The 24,216-nt window shown below is 38.0% G+C and overlaps 2 protein-coding genes across 6 annotated transcripts in view; one reads left to right on the forward strand and one right to left on the reverse strand.

Annotated features, from left to right (window-relative positions):
* Positions 1–18,580, reverse strand: part of LOC124621957 (putative neutral sphingomyelinase) — a 101,389-nt gene extending 82,809 nt beyond the window's left edge. The window contains exons 1-2 of the mRNA XM_047147484.1: positions 18,254–18,580; positions 739–912 (exon numbers count right to left, since the gene is read on the reverse strand). Coding sequence (XP_047003440.1) covers positions 739–912; positions 18,254–18,300 — 221 coding nt within the window. The 5' untranslated portion in view covers positions 18,301–18,580. The remainder of the gene's footprint in view (positions 1–738; positions 913–18,253) is intronic.
* LOC124621955 (calnexin) overlaps positions 18,551–24,216 on the forward strand; it is a 71,568-nt gene continuing 65,902 nt past the window's right edge. Inside the window, exons 1-2 of one of the 5 annotated variants that reach the window (XM_047147481.1) lie at positions 18,551–18,654; positions 23,189–23,331. In XM_047147481.1, coding sequence (XP_047003437.1) covers positions 23,200–23,331 — 132 coding nt within the window. In that variant the 5' untranslated portion in view covers positions 18,551–18,654; positions 23,189–23,199. Of the gene's footprint in view, positions 18,655–18,692; positions 19,012–19,219; positions 19,585–23,188; positions 23,332–24,216 lie in introns of those variants that run through there. The other 4 variants (XM_047147480.1, XM_047147479.1, XM_047147483.1 and 1 more) reach the window with 4 other exon arrangements.

Genomic DNA, 24,216 nt, shown 5'->3' on the forward strand with positions numbered 1-24,216 from the left:
GAAAATTCCATTTCTGATTCATGCTATAAATATTACTATTTGTGTATTTCCCTTTCCACTTTTCTGGATGGTTTATCCAACCACTTACTACATTTTTGAGTCACAAGGTATTTTGAAACTTACTTTGCTTTTCCTTGGCCTGGGACAGTGGAAATTTTAGTTCAAAACCTCTAAATCTTGAACACAATGAAAATCTAAGAATTCATGTAATACCTATTTATAACACAAAAGAACGTAATAATCAGTGATATATTGGTGAATAAAATTACTGTACACACATTACACTGATTGCTAAGGAGTAAATACTGATGGAAAGCTGTTACAGTAAATCAACATCCTATTTGTAGATCAGTAATAACACAAATACATCAAAAACAATTATCTCTAAACAATAGAGATTCGTTATTAGTTACATTAACATACTTAAAAAACATTAACTACAGACAAAATTTAAGAAATTTGATCTAAAGAGAAATACACAATTCATGAAAAATAAAACAAGTAATCTGAGATTAATTTTTTACAATTTTTTGACTCTGTTCAGAGTCTGGGTTTGCTTGCTTTAAAATTAAACAACAATGAAAACTACAAATAGATAAAAACTACTGGCAGAAATATGAAGAAACAAAAGTGTTTTATTACTTCATTATGCAACAAATATTTCAAATGAAAGTAATTAAGCCTTTTGCAAATGATGATTTTTGAAGTATTAAAAATAGGATGGAAGATGCTGCATACCTGTGGAAGTAATGTGAATATGGTAAGGAGTCAACAGTTTTTTCCTTAATAAAGTGGTAATCATATTCTGACCATAGTTCCTGTAGGCACACAAAGTCATAGTCACATGTTGCCAAGTGATCTGCCAGGGCAGTAATTCTTTCATGCCGATTCTTGGATACCAGTGGTATTCCCCTACAGACAACATTAAAGATACGATTAATACATTTCAGAAATAAAATGTGTAACTACAAAACTCACAATCATCAGGGATAACTTTTTTCATTGCAGTTGTAAAAGATGCAAATGACAACATTTATTCTAGATCACTACAACCACTGGTTTGCTCGATTCATTATAGTTCAACATGCCTGGGTTAAATATCGTTCTACCATGGATCTTAGTCATTAAACTGTTAAGCTTTGTCAAAAAATCTACCATAAATTCACTTTGTTCCTATGTAAAGACACAAATTAAATCCACACCAAAGTTTCATCCTAAACACATTGTCACTTGTACAGGTGTTTTTGACATTAACAGTACAGCTACAATGGAAGTGATCACTAGTGGCAACTGCGGTGTAGCCTTAACATATGATAGACAGATGCCACCTTATGGTTACATAATACACATGCAGGTGGGTAACACATTTGCTACCATATTATATGCTGAGAATGAAGCATTTTGGCATTTAAATCTATGACAATTAGTGACAAACAGAAAGTACAACTGGTTGGATATAAAAAATATTAAAAATTGAGATAAATTATTTTTATGCTCCATAGCACAAAATGAATCTCTTCCATCACTGTGGATGCCTTATAATGCAATAGTATGCCCAGAGAAAATGCTGCTCCATGTGGCACATGAAATATACCACAACAAACAGTGTGAACATCCATTTTCTCTTTTTCATTGACTGAGCCACCCTCTGTTTTCTCATGTCTAGCCACCTCTTCTTCAGTCAAATATCCACTACTTCTGTTTCTTCCAGATGGCCTCTGACTCACTTGTTGCCTTATAGAGCAGTACCAGGCCTAAATAGAGGGAGCACACTAGTTGGAAACTCAAACTTACTCACCAGTAAACTGGATTCGCTAACCAACTCAGCCCTCTACATAAACAAATGTAATAATGAAATGATTATATGGCATTACAGCCCAGGAGAGCCCATCTGGGGATGTTCTGCCATCTGGTGCAAGTCTTTCTATTTGACGCCACTTCACCAATTTGCGCATCTTGATGATGAAGGTGAGATGAGATGATCACACCTACACAACACCCAGGCCTCGAGCAAAGATCTCTGACCCAGATGGGAATCGAACACAGAACCTTCCGACTCTGAGGCAGTGACACTACCAATTAGTCCAGAAGTTACGGGCACACAGATGCATAAAAAGGAAGAATGTTCTTTACTTTTTGATTACTCCATTGGTATCGATCACTGGAAATTCAGAAACATAAAATATCTTGGAACAAGACACGAATAAGCATGGTTTTAGAAAACATTGCTCTTATGAAACTCAGCTTGCCCTTTTACACGATATACTGCCAGCTGTGGAAGAAGGGCAACAGAATCTGTGTGTATTGTTGCAAAGTGTTATGAAAATTGTGGTTGGGAAAGCAAATGATCAACTTTGGTTTATTGGGAGAATTCTAGTAAAGTGTGATTCATCGGTACAGGAGAATGCACATAGGGTGCTAGTGCGACCTATTCTTGAGTATGGCTCAAGTGTTGGGGTTCGCATCAGGCTGGATTAAAGAAAGACATCAAAGCTGTTCAGAGGTGCGCTGCTAGTTTTGTTACTGGTAGGTTCGAACAACACCCAAGTGTTACGGAGATGTTTGGGAACTCAAATGGGAATCCATGGGTGGGGGGAGGGGGAGGGGGGGAGGCAATGTTCTCTTCGAGAAACACTATTCAGAAAATTTAGAGAACTGGCATTTGAAACTGATTGCAGAACAATTCTGTTGCCTCCAACATATATTGTGTATAAAGACCATGACAGAAATTAGTGCTGATATGGAGGCATATAGGCAGTGTTTTCCCTCATTCCATTTGCAAGTGGAAATGACCAGTAGTGGTATGGGGTACCCTCTGCCACATGCCATAAGGTGAAATGGGAAGTTTCGATGTAGATGTAAAACAAGTGACTGAGGCAATTTAACACACAAAAAGCATTAACAACTAGTTGTAGGAGAAGTGGATGCCTGATTAAGATTTACTGGAATAATCCTAAAGGAGTAATTTATCCCTGGTGGGGATACCTCACAAAACTCTCATCCAACCAATTCTACAACACTGATTATCAGTCTGGGCCCATTACCTGATAGGATTAAGAAAGAAGGTGGAGAAGATTCAAAGAATGGCTCCTTATTTTGTCAGATGTTCATTTAGCTACTCTCAGAGTGTCCAAGAGATGCTTACCCAGTTTCACTGACAGATGTTATAAGAGAGGTAGTGTGCATTATCAAAATTATCAATAATGCATATCCCAAGAGAGCAATTAGTGGTGAAGCTAGAGAAATTCAATATTATATAAGCTTCTAACTAGTCATTCTTCCTGAATTCAGTTCTGAAATGGAATGGAAGAGGAGAACGGAGGGGCAGGGAGAGGGGGGGGGGGGGGGGGGGGGGATAGCAGTAATATGTGATGCACTCACACTATGCAGTCAAATGACACTCATGTTACAAACCTAAGTGCATACACAACACTCTCACATGTACTGGGAGTAGTGTGATTACTTCTGTTACAGTACAGTGCTGCAGGTATGGGTTTTGGAAGAAACTTGTTCCATTAGCAAATAAATTCCGTCATGTACATTACTAACAGTTTAAATGCGACTAGGAAGGTGTGAAGACTAAATAAATACAGAAGAACAGACAGTAAGTTTCCTTTTGATTTAATTACTCATGTTGTTGTATATGTTTGTGTACCAGATTAGCTACCATGGTCTGTCCAAAGAGTTTTACTTTCCCCAATACCTCACTCCAGCCTGAGACAGGCACTGTTCCAGAGCACTGTTTTAAACTGCCAAGAAGTTTCAAAACAGCACACACTCCACTTCAGAGAGAAAAAATTATACTGCAAACAATCCCCTAGACTGCAGCTAAGACATTTCTCTCCGCAACATCCTTTCATTCAGGAGTGATAGTTCAGCAAGAAATGCAGGAGTAAAATTGAGAGAGAGGGTCATGAATCATGCTTGGATAGCTCAGTCAGTAACTGCACTGCCCACAAAAGACAGAGTTCTCGGTTAATGTCCAGGTCCAGCACACAGTTTTAATCTGCCGGGTAGTGTCAAGACACATTTTCTCTGTAAAAATCATGGCTACAAGCTCGTCATTTACATAACTGTTTTGTTAAATATTAATCTACTATAAAGTTTGATAAGTCACCCAACCAAATACAGATACTACCTATTAAGAAATTCATTTGTGGAGTACAATGAATTGTTGTTGTGGCCTTCGGTCCAAAGCCTAGTTTGATGTAGCTTGCCCTGCTGTTCTATACCGTGCAAGCCTCATCATCTCCGCGTAACTACTGTAACCTACATCCTTCTTAATCTGCTAACTACATTCATGTCTCATCTCCCTCTACACTTTGTACTGCACACACTCCCCCCCCCCTTTTCCCAGTACTAAACTGGTGATCACTTGATGCCTCAGAACATGTCCTACCAACCGATCCCTTCTTCTAATCAAGTTGTGCAAGAAACTCCTCTTCTCCCCAATTCTTTTCTGTACCTCCTCACTAGTAATGTGTTCTACCCAGCTATTCTCAGTGTTCTTCTGTAGTACCACATTTCAAAAGCTTCTATTCTCTTCTTGTCCACACTGTTTATCAACCATGTTTCACTTCCACACCTGGCTACACTCCTTACGAATACTTTCAGGAAAGACTTCCTGAAAGATTAATCTATATTCACTGTTAACAAAACTCTCTTCTTTCGGAAATGCTTTTCTTGCCACTGCCAGTCTACATTTTTTATCCTCTCTCTTCAATCATCATTAGTTATTTTACTGCCCAAATAGCAAAACTCATCTACTACTTCCACTGTCTCAGTTCCTGATCTAATTCCCTCAGCACCACTTGATTTAATTTGACCACATTCCATTATCCTCATTTAGCTTTGTTGATGTTCATCTTATATCCTCCTTTCAATATACTGTCTATTCCATTATTGAACTGCTCTCATAAATCCCTTGCTGTCTCTGACAGAATTACAATGTCATCAGCAAACCTCAAAGTTCTTATTTATGCCACCTAGACTTTAACCCTACTCTTTTTTTTCCCCTCAATGTACAGGCTGAATAACGTCAGTGATAGGTGACAGCTCCCTTCTCAACCACTGCTTCCCTTTCATGCCCCTCGACTCTTATAAATGCCGTCTGGTTCCTAAACAAGTTGTAAATAGCCTTTCACTTCCTGTATTTCACCTCTATTACCTTCAGAATTTCAAAGACAGTATTCCAGCCAACACTGTCAAAAGCTTTCTCTAAGTCTACAAACACTACAAAAGCAGGTTTACTTTTCCTTTACCTATCTTCTATGAGAAGTTGTAGGGTCAATATTGTCTCTCAAGTTCCTACATTTCTCCAAAATCGAAACTGTTCTTCCCAGAGGTCAGCTTCTACCAGTTTTTCCATTTTTCTGTAAAGAATTCATGTTAGGATTTTGCAACCATAACTTATTAAAATGATAGTTTGGTAATATTCACACCTGTCAGCACCTGTTTTCTTTGGAATTGGAATTATTATATTCTTCTTGAAGTTTAACAGTTTTCACCTTGCACACCAGATGGAAGAGTTCTGTCATGGCTGGTTCTCACAAGGCTACCAATAGTTCTGATGGGATGTTGCCTACTCCCAGGGCCTTGTATCGACTTAGGTCTTGCAGTACTCTCTTCTGTTTCCATAATACTGCCTGCAAGTTCATCTCCCTTGAATAGACCCTCTATATACTTCTTCCGCCTTTCTGCTTTCTTTCTTAGCTTAGTAATTGTTTTCCATCTGAGCTCTTGATGTTCATACAGCTGCTTCTCTTTTCTCCGAAGGTCTCTTTAATTTCCCCTAGTGATATTTGATTCTAAATCCTTGCACTTGTCCAATAGCCATGCCTGCTTAGCTGTTTAGCATTTCCTGTCAATCTCATTTTTTAGCGTTTGAATCCCATTTCGCCAGCTTCATTTACTGTATATGTATATTTTCTCCTTTCATCAATTAAATTCAATACCTCCTGTGTTTTCCAAGGATTTCTACTTGGTCTTGTCTTTTTACCTACTTGATCCTCTGCTGCTTTCACTATTTCATCTCTCAAAGCTATCCATTCTTCTTCTATTGTATTTCTTTCCTCTGTTCTTGTGAATCGTTCCCTAATGCTCTTTCTGAAACACTCTACAACCTCTGGTTCTTTCAGTTTATCCAAGTCTCATCTTCTTAAATTCCTACCTTTTTGCACTTTCTTCAAGTTTTAAACCACAGTTCATAACCAATAAATTGTGGTCAAAAACCACGTCTGGATGTGTCTTACAATTTAAAACCTGGTCTCTATATCTCTGTCTTACTATTACATAACCAATCTGAAACCTTTCGGTATCCTAGAAGTGTCCTCCACATGTACAACCTACTTTCATGATTTTTAAATCAGATGTTAGCGATAATTAAACAGTGCTCTGTGCAAAATTCTACCAGGCAGCTTCCTCTTGCATTCCTTTCCCCCAGTCCACATTCACCTAATTTTTTCTTATCTTCCTTTTCCTACTATCAAATTCTGGCCATCCCTCACCCATCTTATCGTACATTTCTTCAATCTCTACATCATATGCGGGCCTGGTTGGCATATAAACTTGTACTACTGTGGTTCGGTGTGGGCTTTGTGTCTACCTTGGCTACAACAGTGTGTTCACAATGCTGTTCAAGTAGCTTACCTGCATTCCTATTTTCTTATTCATTATCAAACCTACTCCTGCATTTTCCATATTTGATTTTGTATTTATAACTCTGTAGTCACTTGACCAGAAGTTCTGTTCCACCTGCTACCGAACTTCGGTAATTCCCACAATATCTATCTGCAACCTATCTATTTGCCCTTAGAAATTAAGGGATCTCAAGTTCCATGCTCCAGTCCACAATAGCCAATTTTGTTCTTCCAATAACAACATCCTTCTGACCAGTCCTCGCCTGGAGATCACAGTGAGGCACTCATTTACCTACAGAATATTTTACCCAAGATGGTGCCATCATCATTTAACCATATAGTAGAGTTGCATGCCCTCGGGAAAAATTACCGCCGTAGTTTAACCTTGCTTTCAGTTGTTCACAGTATCAGCACAGTATGCTCTTTTTGGTTGCTGTTACAAGGCCAGGTCAGTGAATCATCCAGACTGTTGACTCCGGAGAACTACTGGAAAGGCTGCTGCCCCTCTTCAGGAACCATACACTTATCAACTAGAAATTATTTCCATTTCTTTTAAAGCTTTCATTATCTACCAGTACCTTTAACTCACAAGGGTTTTGATCAAATTATATGTTTGGCTGCATATTTTGTTCATTTCTATCCAAGAGCAATGTTAAGCTGTGGATAATAAGGCTATTTTCATTCCTGGTGTTAGACACTATCTGATCAAACGTATTCGAACACCTATTAGTGGACATTAATATTGGGCATGTCCACATTTTGCCATTATGATAGTTTAAACTCTGCAACGGGCAACTTTCAATGAGGTGTCCAAATGTCTGTGGAGCACATTCTTCCTCAAGAGCTGAAACGCGAGATGGTAGTCATGGAGGACACTGGTGTTTGGAGCAAATTTGACATTCTGATTCATCCCAATGTTCCATTGTGTTCAGGTCAGGACTCTGGGCAGGCTAGTCCATTTCACGAATGTTATTGTCCCCAAATCATTGCCTCACAGATGCTGTTTTATAACAGGGAGTATTTTCATGCTGTCCTTCCTTCCACCAACAGCTTCTCTAAGCTATCAAGATGGGAGTTAATCTCATAACATATTCTCAACTCCTGTAATCATCCTGACTTAAATCTCAGGTAACCCACTGACCCTGCACCTCCTATCCAACAGCTTCCCCCTCCTCTGTTCTGTCACACCCTCCCAATTCACGTTCCCAGGTCGATTCCAGTGTGTGACACTCCCCACCGGCTCCTACTAGTGTGCTTTTCATGACTAGCCCATATACCTGCCACCCCTCCTCCTGCATTCCTAGGTAGCAAACCGACTGTTTCCCTACAAGCCACTAGCCACCCACCCTCAGTACCTCTCTACCCCCAATGAAAGCAGTCCACCTGCTGAGAAACGAAGTGTCTGCACTACTAGTCCAGCCGGCACCATATTGGGGCAGAGGTGTGTGTGTGTGTGTGTGTGTGTGTGTGTGTGTGTGTGTGTGTGTGTGCTACTCTAGCTCTAGGGGTCTTCTTTAATACAAAAATATTTACATTCTACAAGAATTTTCCTACAAAACAAATTATTATTTCTTTCCTTTTGCCAGATAGGTGACACCATGAACCAGAATCACCCCACACTGCAGCAACTGAGCTATATGCCTTGACAGGGCTTTGAGTATGTATCATCATGCCTGGAAATTAGGGTCATTCCATCTCAAACCCTTCCAACCATTCCTGAAGTGGTATTCTACCACCCACCCAATCTTCACAACATCCCGGTCCCTCCCCAAGTCACTCCAATCCCCAACCTCTTGACATAGGGGTTCTATCTCAGACCCAGGTGCAAGACCTGCCAAATACAAGATCCCAGCACATCCTATGCTGAGTTGTCACAGGGTTACCTTATTACATCAGAAGCAGAGCCCCATGTAAAAGCAGCCATGTAATATACCACCTGCATTGAAATCACTGCACAGCATTTTACATGGGCACGTCCAATCTGCTGTCCACCAGAATGAATGACCACTGCCTAATTGTGGCCAAGAACAAAGTTGGCCTGCCAGTGACACAAAAGACTACTGAGGAAAAGAAGCTTAAGTTCAAGGGCTGTTTGACAACTCATATCATATGGATTGTTCCCCTTCCACACCCACTTTTCTGAACTATGCAGATCAGAGATGTCCATGTAACACATCCTTTGCTCCCATAATCCTCCTGGCCTCTACCTCCACTGACCCATAGCCTCTACCCAACAGTTTCACCCTCTGTCTTATCACCCCATAACAATCCACATCATCTTCATCGTGCATCATACCTCAGTGGCTCTGGTACCTGTGTGTCACATGCCTAGCCTGTACACCAGCCACCATCCTATCCTGCATGCCTCCCGCCTCCCTCTGAGCTGCTAGCTATCTGTCCTCAACCCTCCTCCTGCTTAAAGCCTTTTGCTTCCTCTACTGATCCCAACCTACAAAAGCCCCACTTGCTGAACAGCAACCTTGGCGTTATGTGTCCAGCTAGTACAATGTACACTATGTGATCAAAAGTATCTGGACACCTGGCTAAAAATGACTTACAAGTTCATGGTGCCCTCCATCTGTAATGTTGGAATTCAATATCATGTTGGCCCACCCTTAGCTTTGATGACAGCTTCAACTCTCACAGGCATACGCCCAATCAGGTGCTGGAAGGTTTCTTGGGGAATGGCAGTCCATTCTTCACGGAGTGCTCCACTGAGGAGAAGTATCGGTGTCGGTCAGTGAGGTCTAGCACAAAGTCGGTGTTCTGAAACTTCCTAAACGTGTTCTATAGGATTCACATCAGGACGCTGTGCAAGCCAGTTCATTACAGGGATGTTATTGTCATGTAACCACTCTGCCACAGGCCGTGCCTTTTGAATATGTGCTCAATCGTGTTGAAAGATGCAATCGCCATCCCCGAATTGCTCTTCAACAGTGGGAAGCAAGAAGGTGCTTAAAACATCAATGTAAGCCCATGCTGTGATAGTGCCATACGAAACAACAAGGATGCAAGGCCCCTCCATTAAAAACAAGACCACACCATAACAGCACCACCTCCAAATTTTACTGTCGCACTACACACATTGGCAGGTGATGTTCACTGGGCATTTGCCATACCCACACCCTGCCATTGGATTGCCGCATTGTGTACCATGATTCGTCACTCCAGACAAAGTTTTTCCACTGTTCAATCATCCCATGTTTACACTCCTTACACCAATCGAAGCGTCGTCATTTAGCATTCACCAGCGTGATGTGTGGCTTATGAGCAGCCGCGCGACCAAGAAATCCAAGTTTTCTTACCTCCCGCCTAACTACTACAGTATTTGCAGCGGATCCTGATGCAGTTTGGAATTCCAGTGTGATGGTCTGGATACATGTGCGCTATTACACATTATGACCCTCTTCAACTGTAAGCTGTCCCTGTCAGTCAACAGACAAGGTTGGCCTGTACGCCTTTGTGCTGTTCATGCCCCTTCACATTTCCACTTCACTATCCCATTGGAAACAGTGGACCTAGGGATGTTTAGGAGTGTGTAAATTTCGTGTACAGATGTATGATGCAAGTGACACCCAATCACCTGACCATGTTCAAAGTCCATGAGTTCCGCGGAGCACCCCATTCTGCTCTCTCATGATGTATAATGACTACTGAGGACTACTGAGGTCACTAATATGGCGTACCTGGCAGTAGGTGGCAGCACAATGCACCTAATATGAAAAACATATGTTTTTTGGGGGTGTCCAGATACTTTTGATCACATATTGTAGGTGCACAATTGCGTATAAAATTCATTCTGAACCCTAGAAATGGATGCACAGTTTACATCAAAATGATATTTACTTCTTGTATTATAGTTACGAATTTTTCAGTTTATCCTACATTTACTTTCATTATTAGCATGACATATCATTAGGGAGGAAATTTCAGTTAAATTATCACAATATAAGCCTTAAACATAATTTTCATGAAAACTTTGATCCTTATGTAGGGTTAATAATGGAGTTATGTATCACAGTGGTAAGATATTCAACAATATAGATATTATATTCAACAAACTCCCATTTAACACTAAGCAAATACATGGGAATCACAAGTAGTTCAAAGTAAACTTAAAAACATGTCTCACTGGTCACCCTTTCCACAAATTATCTGAATATCCAGACTCAGGGACTGAAAAGTTACGTTAGTTATAGGGTAATTTGAGTACTGGTTGTAAAGTGTCATGAGAAGTGGTAATTTAGTGTAAACAAGGCTAACCATTTACTGTTGTAAGTAAATATTTTCTTCGAACATTATAATCAAGTAATCAGTAACAGATACACTGCAGCCGTATGGTATAACTGAGACGGCAACAACATTTTTCTGAGTAGCACATTTTAATTTATTTGATTAAATATAGCTAACATAAACAGCATTAAATAGTAAAGTGGTAGCTTATTGTACAGTACACACATTAAGTTTCTACGATTTTCTTGTCTTTTGTTAATGTATGTGTTGACAGATTCCACATCCCTGAGGGTTCTCCTTCTCAATGGGATCTATGGAATGAATTGAATGAATGAATGGTCAATAAAATAAATGAGGAGTATGAGGGAAACAGTTCCTCATTGTACATCTATACTCTGCAAACCATCGTGAGGTGCATGGCAGAGGGTACATCCGATTGTACAAGTTATTAGGGTTTCTTTCTGTTCCATTCTCATAATGAGCACAGGAAGAAAGATTGTTTGAATGCCTCTGTGCGTAAGTAATTATTCTACTCTTACTCTCACAATCCCTATGTGAAATTTATTTTAATAGACTTTCTCAGGATACTAGACGTTTATCTTCTAGAGTCTTCCATTTCAGTTCCTTCAGTAACTATGTGATATTCTCCCATGGATTAAATAAACCTGTGACCATTCATGCTGCCCTTCTCTGTAAACATTCAATATCCCCTGTTAGCCCTACTTGGCACTGGTTCCACACACTTCAGCAATATTCTAGGGTAGGTTTCATGAGTAAATTGTAAGCAATCTCCTGTGTAGATTGATTGCACTTGCCCAGAATTCTACCAATAAATGAAAGGCTTCCACCTGCTTTACCCACAACTGAGCCTATGTGATCATTACACCAGATAGTTGTACGAGTTGGCCAATTCCAGCAGTGACTCACTGATATTACAGTCATAGGATACTATGTCTCTTCATTTTGTGAAGTGCACAATTTTAAATTCCTAAACATTTAAAGCAAGCTGCCAATCTCTGCACCACTCTGAAATCTCATTATGTCCAACTGAGTATTTATGCAGCTTCTTTCAGATAATACTTCATTATAGATAAATGCACCATCTGCAAAAAGCCTGATGTTACTATTAACATTGTCTGCAAGGTTATTAATATACAATGTGAACAGCAATGATCCCAACACATTTCTCTTGGGTACGCCCAAGTTACTTCTATATCTGACAATGACTCTCCATCAAAGACAACAAGCTGTGTCCTCCCTACCAGAAAGTCCTCAGCCCAGTCACAAATTTCACTTGATACCACATATGATCAAACTTTTGACAATAAGTGCAGATGTGATACTGAGTCAAATGCTTTTCAGAAATCAAGAAATACTGCATCTACCCTATTTCCTTGAGCCAAAGCTTTCAGTGTATTATGTGAGAAAAGTGCAAATTGGGTTTCACATGATCAATATTTTTTGAATCCATGCTGGTTGGCACAGTTTTTAGGAAATAATCTGACTCTTAGCTACAATAAAACACCATATGTTTAGTTGCATGTATGCAATAATTTTAGAAATGACATTATGATCCTTTATAACAGTGGTGTGGTTGATTAGGTGGAAGACATCACATTTTTGCGATTGAAGTTAGGCGAAAAACACTGACGTAAGGTTCAAATTATGATATCCTGTAGAAGCTATGTAAAACTACCACTATAATTAGAATTTTTTTCTATACCAGTGAATACGAGTTGGTTAAGCTTGCTTACCAAACATATTTTCATTCCTTGAAAACAAATGGAACCAAGTTTCAGGGCAAATTCATTCAGACAAAAATGGTATTTTCAGCACAAGACATACCATTTTTTAAACCATATTTTAGGTATTATTTATTAACCTATATGCTCTTTCCTGACACTGCAGTACACTTAGAATACAGAGGGACATTCAATACTAGTGACTGGCTTGGATAAGTGATATGGGAAATGTGCACCAAATAGTGTAAACAACATGACAAAAATAACATCACATCAGAGATTTTTTTTTTAATGGGGTAAGTTACAATAAGTCATACTTCAGTCCGTCACCACAACCACGTATTCTGCCTTCACATCCATTGGCTTTGCCAACTCACAACCAAACTGCCACTTTCCAGCCTAAGCTACTGCTTAGTCTGCCTTCTTAAAAAAAAAAAAAAAAAAAAAAAAAAAAAATAAAAAATAAAAAAAAAAAAAATAAAACAATAGTATCTTATCTTATCTTAGACACACACACACACACACACACACACACACACACACACACACACGCACGCAAGCACAAACACACACACACACACACACACACACAAAGAAGAGATTATGTTACAGCAGCTTTTAAGATTACTTCGCTTGTTGAACCAGAAAGCTAATATAAATATTCCTTTTGATCCTAGAATTATTGTAATTGACTATGTACATGAGCACACTTGTAATGGAACCAAAAGACATTTTTTTTGCCGATGGGTTACTTGATTGTGTGGGAATTAAGGAACCGAACAATGAGATCATTAGTCCCTCATTTGCAAAAAAAAACAGTCCACTGACTGTGATGCTGCTAATCAGAAGTAAAAGCAGTCTAAGTGTGTTACTATGCTGTATGGAAAATAGTAGGACACAGATATCCATAGCTTTGATAATACTAAGAATTAAAAGCATTTTCTGGTACTGTTACAGTATAAGCATACTCAAAATCAGACCAGAGTGCAGATCTGAGGTAGATGAAGGAATATGTCTTCGCCTATGGCATGAATTACTGCTTAGCATCCATTTTCAATAGGTATCCAAAATAATTAATGATGATTTGCAACAAACTATACAATTCCAAGAATAACTCTACTACTAATCTTTAGAAGATTATAAAAGGTGAAATAAACTGGGGTTGTTACTTAAAAGAATGAAATTTATGGTATAATGTTTTTGTTATGATGGTAAAAGATTGCTATTTGATCTAGTCATCTTTCCTTTGGTTCTTCTCAAGCAGATCATTCAAGATATATCCTCAGCTGGGAAATAAAAACACCTCTTGCCAATAAGTTTCCCATATCTTTAATTTGAAACTAATATGTTATACAGTCACATTATTATTATTACTGCTGTTCATGTTCCTCATAGTGTTGCAGACTTCCTGTGTGAGAAATACAGAAAATAAACAAGAAAACCTGGAAATAAGGTCTAAACTTGGAAGGAATAAGTGGAACACACCTTGGGAAGAAAGAAAACAACTCAAAATCAGGTGTTGACTTTTGCTGATGACTTTACTCTTCTAGTCAGAGACTGGAAGGATGTTCAAAGATTGCTGGAGATCTTGCATGAAATCACTGGAAAATGCTTCTCAAAGTCTCATATGAAAATTCAGAATATATGCAACAAAGACACCAAGGGGAAAAATAATTGGTGGTGAAGAAGTTGGGAAGATTAAAAGGGCAGACAAATTCAAATACTTAGGAAAACAAATGCAAAATAAGAGCCACAAAAATAGGCCTTGCTTACAAATTAACATAGAATAGGTACAACAACAGCGTGATAGGTCTATATTACAAGGGCAAAATCATGCACCATAAATCAGTTATAAAACTAGGATTCTATACTTCAGAGTGTCTCAGTTTGAATTAAAAAAAAGGCACATGGAAGAACCTGAAAGAGGGAAAGGAGAATCCTCAGACCAAATTTAGAAGGAGAAAAAAGTCTTCAACAACAATATGTATTAATTAAGACTAATAGTTTTGATCTGTTCCCGGTACTATATAAACACGCATCCTGCATGATGCATAGTAATGAATGGCAACTTTATGTCACCAAGATTCAATTATACTATGGTCATGGGTTTCATAAAGGAGTCCAACTTCAGATATGTGCAACCTGTCAATAAGCATGGGCTGTTAACAAGTATCATTACTGTTTGTGTTTATTAAAAGAATAGTTGACCATGCACTGGATAGATATAAACCCAGAACAGTTCACAACAGGAGAGAACCTCCATGGTACACAGTCGCTGTAAAGAAACTTCTAAAAAAACAGATATCACTGCATAATATGCATAAAACAAAGCATAGGGCTATAGACAGACAGATGCTGAATGAAACACATTTGGCTGTCATGAGAGCCATGCCTGATGCTTTCAAGGACTACCATAGCAAAATATTGTCAAACGACATTTCACAAAATCCAAAGAAATTCTGGTTGTATGTAAAGGCAGTTAGTAGCACCAAAGTTAGTGCCCAGACAGGAACTGAAATTGAGGGTAGCAAAATAAAAGCTGAAATGCTTAACTCCATGTTCAAATGTTCGTTTACAAAGGAAAAACTAGAAGAATTTCCCCAATTTAATCCTTGTACCACTGAAAAGATGAATGAAATAAATATTAGTGGCAGTGGTGTTGAGAAACAGCTAAAATCATTAAAACTGAACAAAGCTCCAAACCCTGATGGAAACTCTCACATTCTATACTTAATTTGTGGCCAAGTTAGCCCCTCTTCCAACTACCATCTATTGTACATCCCTGGAACAAAAAACTGAACCCAGTTCTTGGAAAAAAGAGCACAAGTCACACCTGTCTACAAGTTTAGTAGAAGTGATCAAAAAAATACTACTATCCAACACCCTTGACATCAATTTGTTATGGGGTCTTAGAACACATTCTGAGCTCAAACATAAAGAGGTATCTTGAACAGAATGACCTCCTCAGTGCCACCCATCATGGATTTCGAAAATATTGATTACGTGTGATCGAACTTTTTCACATGACATACTGAAAGCTTTGGAGCAAGGCAACCAGGAACATGCAGTGTTTCCTGACTTCTCGAAAGCATTTGATGCCATACCACACCTACGCTTTAGCCAAAAGTGCTATTATATGGACTATCAAGTGAAATTTGTGACTAGAATGAGGACTTTTTGGTAGGGAGGACACAGCATGATATCTGGGATGGAGAGTTATCGTCAGATGTTGAAGTAACTTTCGTTGTGCCCCAGGGAAGTGTGTTGCTGTTCATGTTGTGTATTAATGACCTTGCATGCAAAGTTAATAGTAAAATCAGGCTTTTTGCAGATGATGCCGTTATCTACAATGGAGTACACTCTAAAAGATGCTGTATAAATATTCAGTCAGATCTTGATAAGATTTCAACATGGTGCAGAGACTGACAGCTTGGTATAAATGTTCAGAAATGTAAAATTTTACACTTCATTAAATGAAAAATTTTAGTATCCTATGACTATAATATCAATGAGTCACTGTTGGAATCAGTCAATTCATTCAAATACCTGGATGTAGCACATTATAGGGATACGAAATGGAATGATTACATAGGCTCAGTCGTTGGTAAAGCAGGTGGTAGACTTCAGTTTATTCGTAGAATACTGGGGAAGTTAGTCTACAAAAGAGACTGCTTACAAGTCACTCTTGCGACCAGTTCTACAATACTGCTCAAGTGGTGGGACCGGTACAAGTCAACTGATCAATGGATACAACCAGTCAGCTTTGACTAATGACGTCATAGTTTATTCTTAGATATTAATGCCTTTATTTTCGAGTAATAGATAGTACATCGCTTATATTCCGTTGTGAGGCATCATCATTGTAAATTGAAATAAATGCATGTGTTTTTAAAAGACATGGCTAAACATTGATACGATTTTTGTTGCTTGTATTAATGTAAATCATTTGTTCATTCCAATTCATTTGGCACCTATTTTCATTCTTAGCAAGTTTGAGATATTCTGAAGAACTGGTTTTCATTCTGGACAGTTCTGTAGGTACGGGTTTATCTGTCTTCACTGCAGTACGGGATATAAATTTAACACTTGTCGCTTTTTTCACCTTTATTGGTAATAGTATTACTACGATATTTTTCAGTTGACACTAGTATTATAAATGGCAAAATGAGTACATACGAAAAATTTGTATCCCATACTTCAGCTGATCTATTAGGTCAACTGAAGAAAAGGATACTAGTGCTAGTAAAGAAGAAAAAAGTGACATATGTAACATTGGAATGTTTCGCCTCATTTGATCTACGAAAATAGTATCCTGTTCTTTAGTTGACCTATATACGTATGTCTCTATTTTTTGCCTTCGCTAGAGAAGGCAAAAAGACCAACATACATAATATTTGTATCTCGTACTTCAGGTGAATTATACAGGTCAACTGAAGAATAGGGTGTTAGCAAAGGCAAAAGGCTCCAAATATTTAAAATTTGCATCCCATACTTAAGTGGACATATACAGGCCAACTTAAGAATAGGATACTACTGCTAGCGAAGATGGAAAAACCAATATACGTAACATTGACATCATCTACCGTATCCTTTTCTTCAGTTGAGCTGTATAATTCAACTGAAGAGCAGGATGCTAGTGCTACCGAAGCTGGAAAAAAGCGACATGCGAAAAACTTGTATCCTGTTCTTCAGCTGACCTACATAGTTTAACTGAAGTACAGGATACAAGTTTTTCACCTTCGCTAGCACTAGTATCCTATTCTTCAGATGCTTCTCACCATACAATGGAAATGCTGAGTCACACAAAGGCACAACACAAAAACTGTCAAAGTCAGCTTTCGACCAACAAGGCCTTTGTCAAAAATAGACAACACACACAAAACACATGATCACAGTCTCTGGCAGCTTGAGCCCGGCTCTGCATCTCCACTATATTGTGACGGGGGATATTGAACATATACAGGGAAGGGAAGCAAGAATGGTCACAGGTTTGTTTAATCCGTGGCAGAGTGACTCAGGGATACTGAAGGAACTGACAGACTCCTGAAGACAGACGTAAATTATCCTAAGAAAGTCCTTTGTAAAGTTTCAAGAACTGGCTTTAAATTATATACTACAAACTCCTACGTATCACTCACGCAGGAATCGTGAGGATAAGATTAGAATAATGGCTGAACGCACAGATGCGTTCAAACAATCATTCTTTCCGCGCTACATACGTGAATGGAACCGGAAGAAACCCTAATAACTGGTACCATGGGTCGTACCCTCTGTCATGTACCTCAGGTGGATTGCAGAGAGTAGATGTAGACAGCACAAATAAACGGCCAAGTGTGTTGAATGCGCACACGACAAAACCTTTATTACAGCAATGTGTTTCACACTCCGCTAAACGTAAAGTGAAATTCTTAAGCTGTGCTGTAGACATCAGTTCTGTTCCCACTGCTCGTTTATTGATACTAACATTTTTTTAGATTCTTGAATAATAATACTACTAATATTGAAAAATTTGCGGTCTGTAATGTAGTTGACACTGAATGACATTAACGCTAAAGTTATGTCTGAAGGTTCTCCACCTACGTTTCGATCCTTGTCATAACCTATACTTATGTAGCTATCAGTGTTATGTAAGTTACATACCAGCAATTCATAGTAAATACTTTTAGCAATCTTGTTTCTCCTTGCATAACGAATGTTTTCCGAATTCAGTTACAGCAAATATAGGCCACGCTTGCGTCCTTTAACTGATACATGGAACACAAGTCTAAAAAAGTATCCTGCTGTACGTGTGCCGACGTACTTCGCCACTACTTCGCTATTAGCAGAATGTTTCAATGTTTATCACGTTACATAATACGTGACACCCAATTATTGATTAGTATACTTAAACTTATTTACGTCACTATATTCATCTGTCGCTACTATCAAAACAATATGATCCTTCCCTATTATTGTCATTCTATTACATTATTGTCTCTGGAGTAGAGCCGTCGTATAGATCGCAGGAGATGTTGATTTGTTTATCAGGTGTCGGCTGATTTGTAAGTTGTGAAATAGTGTAATATAATTGCAGTTAATGTAATTAAATGTCATAGGAACAAGTTCTTTTATATAATTATTTATAAAAAAGAAACCACATAAGTCTCGAAGGAAGGAACCTTACATTACGTGGCAGTGTAGCAGTTAAACAACTGTTTGTTGCTGATTGGCTTGGTTCACACCGGTCTTGTGTGGCGTGTAGGGTGCTATAAGCAGGAAATGGTAATAGTTGTTTACGTGATTCCAATTTAGCCACCGCGACATAAACGGATGTTAAATTTGAGACACAGTTTGGATGCATTTGCAGAGATATATGCTCAGAATCTTGGCGTGAGGAAGATTATACGGTTAAACGTTAGGTAATGGGATTAAAACTATCACATGATTGAGTGTGTGTGTGTGTTTGTGGACAAAATATAGTTTTACAAAATACATATATCATTTCTTAAGAATTACCCACATTTAACCAAACAATAAATTTTAGCTTTAGTTTTGTTAGAGGATATTTTTTCTGTTTGCAGTAAATCAAAGTTATTACGTAAGGAATGCTGTTGACTGGTTTCGACGGAAAATTCACATGCGTGTGTACTTCTTCAAAAGTGAGCTTGCTTACACCTTGTTATGTTCGTGAATCACATGTCTGACAACAAAGACATCGAACATGCTCGTTGCCGAGAGTCTGTAAAGCGCAAGTTGAAGTCCGTGTAATCGTCATAGCTCTTGTCTTCTTACCGAATCGGATATACTAAAAATTTCTTTCTTGTTTCCGTCGATGGCGTACCCATAGGTTAGCTAGTTGCAGTCCTGTAAATATTAGCCAATTCTTGCCACATCATTGCAGATATAGGCGTAAATGCGTGATCAAAACCTGACCAAACGTGCAGTAGGGCAATCACACACTGCAGTTTTCCTCAGTTGGTTGGCAGGCACTGGTAAGAATGTTTCTCAGTATAACACAGTTTGAGTTAAATGTTAGAGTCTTCTCTAAACAGTGTAGCTCATTTAGCCAGACCTTAATAAGAATTGTTCTACAAAGATTTGTAACTTTCATCAGTGAAACACAAATGAAACTTTTTGGCACTTTACAAAAGCAAAAAAAAAAAAAAAAAAAAAAAAAAAAAAAAAAAAAATGTATTAGAGTGCTACAATACGAGTTAGTTACAATTGGAATCAGTGAGCTTGTACAAAGGCCTACATGTAACAATTTGCAGTGTTGTAAAATGGAATTACCATCTAGGCTCAATCACATGTGAAACAGTTGGGAGACTTCAGTTCATTGGTAAGATACTGGTGAAATTTTTACACAGGAGAGTGCTTAGAAAACATTTGGACGTCCTATCCATAATATTGTTTTAAGTGTTTGGGGACCCATTCCAGATGGATGCAGTAGTTGATACTTAAAATAAATGAAGTAGTGGCAGAAGGCCCCTGAATGATTACAGATCTGTTTTAATCACAGTAATGTGTCACTGCAATGCTGAAAAAATTCAGTTGGTAGGTGCTAGAAAATGCCATCTATTTTATGAAAATGTACGTACTTACAATGTTTCGAGGAACAATATTGAGATATCAAGAAACATATGATAACCTTCCCCCCCACCCCACCCCCCTTTATGTACCACTTCCATAGCAGACAAGATTTCGCTGATTGCATCTTGTGTAGACATTTTTAAGCACTAGCTCTTCCCACACTCCATATTGCTACACAAAGGGGAGTACTCCGTCCTTTGTAGTCTGCAGTAGTGTAGATGTACTGGGAAAAACAGTGAGTACATTGCTGATACCATCTTATTTATGCAGTTATAATGTTCTTCCATCTTCTGGACAGCAAATATTTTGTGTAATTGAGGATTTCACAACATACAAAATTTTCATCCATGTATGGTACCCACCGATATAAACAAGTTGAAGTTCAAACATTATTCCATTTAAAATGTTCACTATTGAAACTCTTCATTGCTACAGATTCCTCAATATCGCAATTCCTTTAACTGCACCTTATCACTAATGACACATAAGAAACATACCAGCAGCATGCAGTCTGGTAAGTGTTTACAAAAAAAGTTTTATTGAAACATTCAGAATGTTTGAACACACAGTGTTGAAATACTATGCACAGATGTATATAACATATATAGGCCTTTGTTTCTACTACATTTTAGAAATGTTGACAAGTGAGATAGTTTGTTGCAGTTCTCAAGGCTGAATTTTACTGTTCCATGGAACTAAATTTGGTAGGTTGTTAGTGCTTGTATTATATATGGTAAATGAAAACCCTGATCAGTTTTTAGCCAAAGATTTCATCTGTATTCTTGATATACTATTGTATGTGTTGTACAGATAACACTAGTCTAATGACCATGGCTTACACTGAATACATTTATTAGTGTCAATATTTTTACATTAAGTACAGTAGGGCCTAAGCTCTTAAAGCCATACAGAAGTAAACAAATGTTGAAAATATTTATCACAAATTAATTGTTTGGTCTACTGTGTTAGTTGTGATTGGACAGAACTGGTATCTTTAGTGCAAGGCTTTATTGGGTGAGGATGGGAAAGGAAATTGGTAATTTTCTTTACAAAAGTGCCATCACCACCATTCACATTAAATGGAGTAGGAAAACACAAAAACCCTAACACAGGCTGGTTAGACAGTGATTTGCCTTCTAATTCTAAATGAGAGTGCAGTGTCATAATCACTCAGTAATTTGTGTTTAAAGCCACTGGTCCGCTGTGCGTGGTCTATTAGATTAACACATCCATCCATTTCAATATGGTAGGCTATTCAAAACTTATTTTTTATTGCTTTGTGTAATTATTACTCATTTTGTGTAAAATAAGTAAAATTCAGATTTCGAAAATTTCCATTGTGATTTGAAAGATACATAATTACAATTGTAGTTTACTTGTGGGAAAACTTTTGGGTTGTGCAGTTTTGAAGAGTCCTTGTACCATTCCATTCTTTTGTCCAGTAAAACAGCTGTAGGGGCTACAGTTTTCCATTGAGCGAAATGGCTCTGTGACTAGACACTGGACTTGGGAGGAGCAGTGCTCAAATTCTTGTTCGGTCATCCAGAATTAGATTTTTCTATAATTTTTGTCTTAATCACTGGAACAGATGCCTGACTGGTTCCTATGAAAGGGACATTGCTGATAGCTTTCCCATACTAGATTGTGCTCTGTCAGTAATGACACCAGTGTTGTCAGAACATTAGATCCTAATGTTCCACAAATGTTGTTCTTCTTCAATGACTTGTTTCTCATCTTAGTATAACAACTGCTCTTCTGAAGCATGCTGATTTGGCAATTCAGTTTTATCCTAACTTTTATTTGCTATGTGAGAGATGCACGTCATCCATCTGTAGCACTTTCAAAATGGAAAAAATATCTTACATACTATATACTAATTAGATTTTAATAACTGCCAGCCCTGGTTTGTCAGTGACTTAATCTAGCAGATTTAAGCTCACGTGGCAGAATGTAGTTGAAGGTTTTGTGAGATATGTATCAGTATAGGCTGGAGCTCTATACACTGATATTTTCATTTCTGTGGAAATCTTAACGTTTATCCTTGGACTGAGATCCGTACTGCTAAAGTGTCCAAAAACCCTGTCAACCTCACACCCTTCCCTCCATTCTTTCCTCCAATCTCCCTTAAGTGTACTTCTGTCAGCATACTCTTTCTACCCACCATTGGTGTCATCCTCTTCTTGTCAGTTAACCCATTGACTTACCATCGTTTTCCCCCATAGTTGACCCTATATTTTCTATGTAAATTTACAAAAATCAGCATAGTTTATCATACACGCTTTTCTCAAAATTATGTAATTCTTTTGATAGGAATTCTGTGTACGTCTATCCTTACTATTTACTGAAGTGATGAACGAAGATAATACTGTTTTAAAGTTTTTGTTGATGTGGTATACCTGAAAAAATATGGGCATATGCAACACCACTAGACATTTCTCACTCTCACACTGTGTATGAATTTTCTTGTTTCTTGCTGTGCACACTACACTATTTCTGGTATGTGTTTTCTTGATAGGATTGGGAGGGATAAACCTAACAAAACTGAAAACAATTGTTTATAACTCGCAAAAATTTGAAAGACATTGAGAGTGCATGTATCACTAAACAGGCTGCTTTCTCAGCTTTCCTGAGGTATATAATATGTCATGCCATCTATTAACAGAGAAGAAACACTACTAAGACCGTTTCATAGCAGGCGATGTAATAACAGACTTGAAACCTGTGGCAAGTTGTGAGCAGGCTGTATAAGCCAGTGGGTTAATAAGACAATCACCAATAAGGCGTTAATAATATTTCTGTAATATTCACTCACATTTTCACTGTTTTTTATATTTGACTTATACGTACAGTATTCATTGATTGTGACTGAAATGATAGTTTTTCTGCTGTAGTTTTCATAGTAAAATTTTTGACAATTAGGCCTCCATTTCTTATGTGCAAGTTGCTTATGGTAATTTTTATATTTTAGTAAGTTTATTATTACTTACGTTAGTCATTTGTTTTCAGATAAGTAAACCATGAGGCTTAAACTGTATCACTCTTCTTACATCTACATTTGCGCACTTGTTTTTGTGTGCCTGTGGACACAGTGCAGATTTGAAGACATAGATGATGACGATGCTGTGGTGACCACAGAAGAAATAGTACCGGTAAGTCAGTGGTTTTTCATATAAACTTAAAATAGTTTATATTAAATTATATTAGTCGTATTCTACAAATGGCAGGAGATTGGTCTTTGGAATATGGGAAAAGTTAAAGGTGTACATTTAAGTGCAGCCATAATCTGTGGATCTGATGATGAGTTTATGGGAAAATATGGTTGAGTGCAAATAAAGTTCTTTAATTCAACCCGGAACTCTACCACATATTATAAGTGATATTTAACATTTGGTGATTGTTGGATACATGTATACCCATGTTTCTGACTCATTCCTGTAATTAGCTAACCCCTTGAAGTCTTTTTAGATGTTGCTTTTTCTAGAATTGACACTGGATATAGTTCTTATATCATGCTTCTATATTCTGAAAATACTGTGTCTGCAAGTTAATTCCCCTCATAAATATCAAAGACAATCCTTTGTCTGGCTGCAATCTTGCTTATACAACAGGAAAACAGAGTTGTCTTCATGGAGGTAGGTGTAATAATAAACTCAGATGGGGGAAATGTAAAATGCAGCATCTCCCAGGGCACGATCCTTTCACCACGGATTTTCTTGCTCTACATAAATGATCAACCAATTACAATGAAGAATAGAGTGAAAATAGTGATATTTGCTGATACAAATATTCTGGTCAAAACACTCAACTCCACAATGCAGGATACTGTTCAGTCAATCACTAACCAAGTGTTCAAATGGTTCACAGCAAGTAGCCTAACCCATATCTTGAAAACTAGTTTCAGATAGGGAAGCTAAGATGATGGAACAATTGATTTGTGTACCCAGTGACAACAGTGATTTGGTTTCAGTCATGGGAGAAACAAATATTGCATTGTAACATAGTAACAGGTAAATGTGCTTTCTCCCATGACTGAA

This window comes from Schistocerca americana, chromosome 7 (genome assembly GCF_021461395.2).
Source record: "Schistocerca americana isolate TAMUIC-IGC-003095 chromosome 7, iqSchAmer2.1, whole genome shotgun sequence".
Lineage (NCBI taxonomy): Eukaryota > Metazoa > Arthropoda > Insecta > Orthoptera > Acrididae > Schistocerca > Schistocerca americana.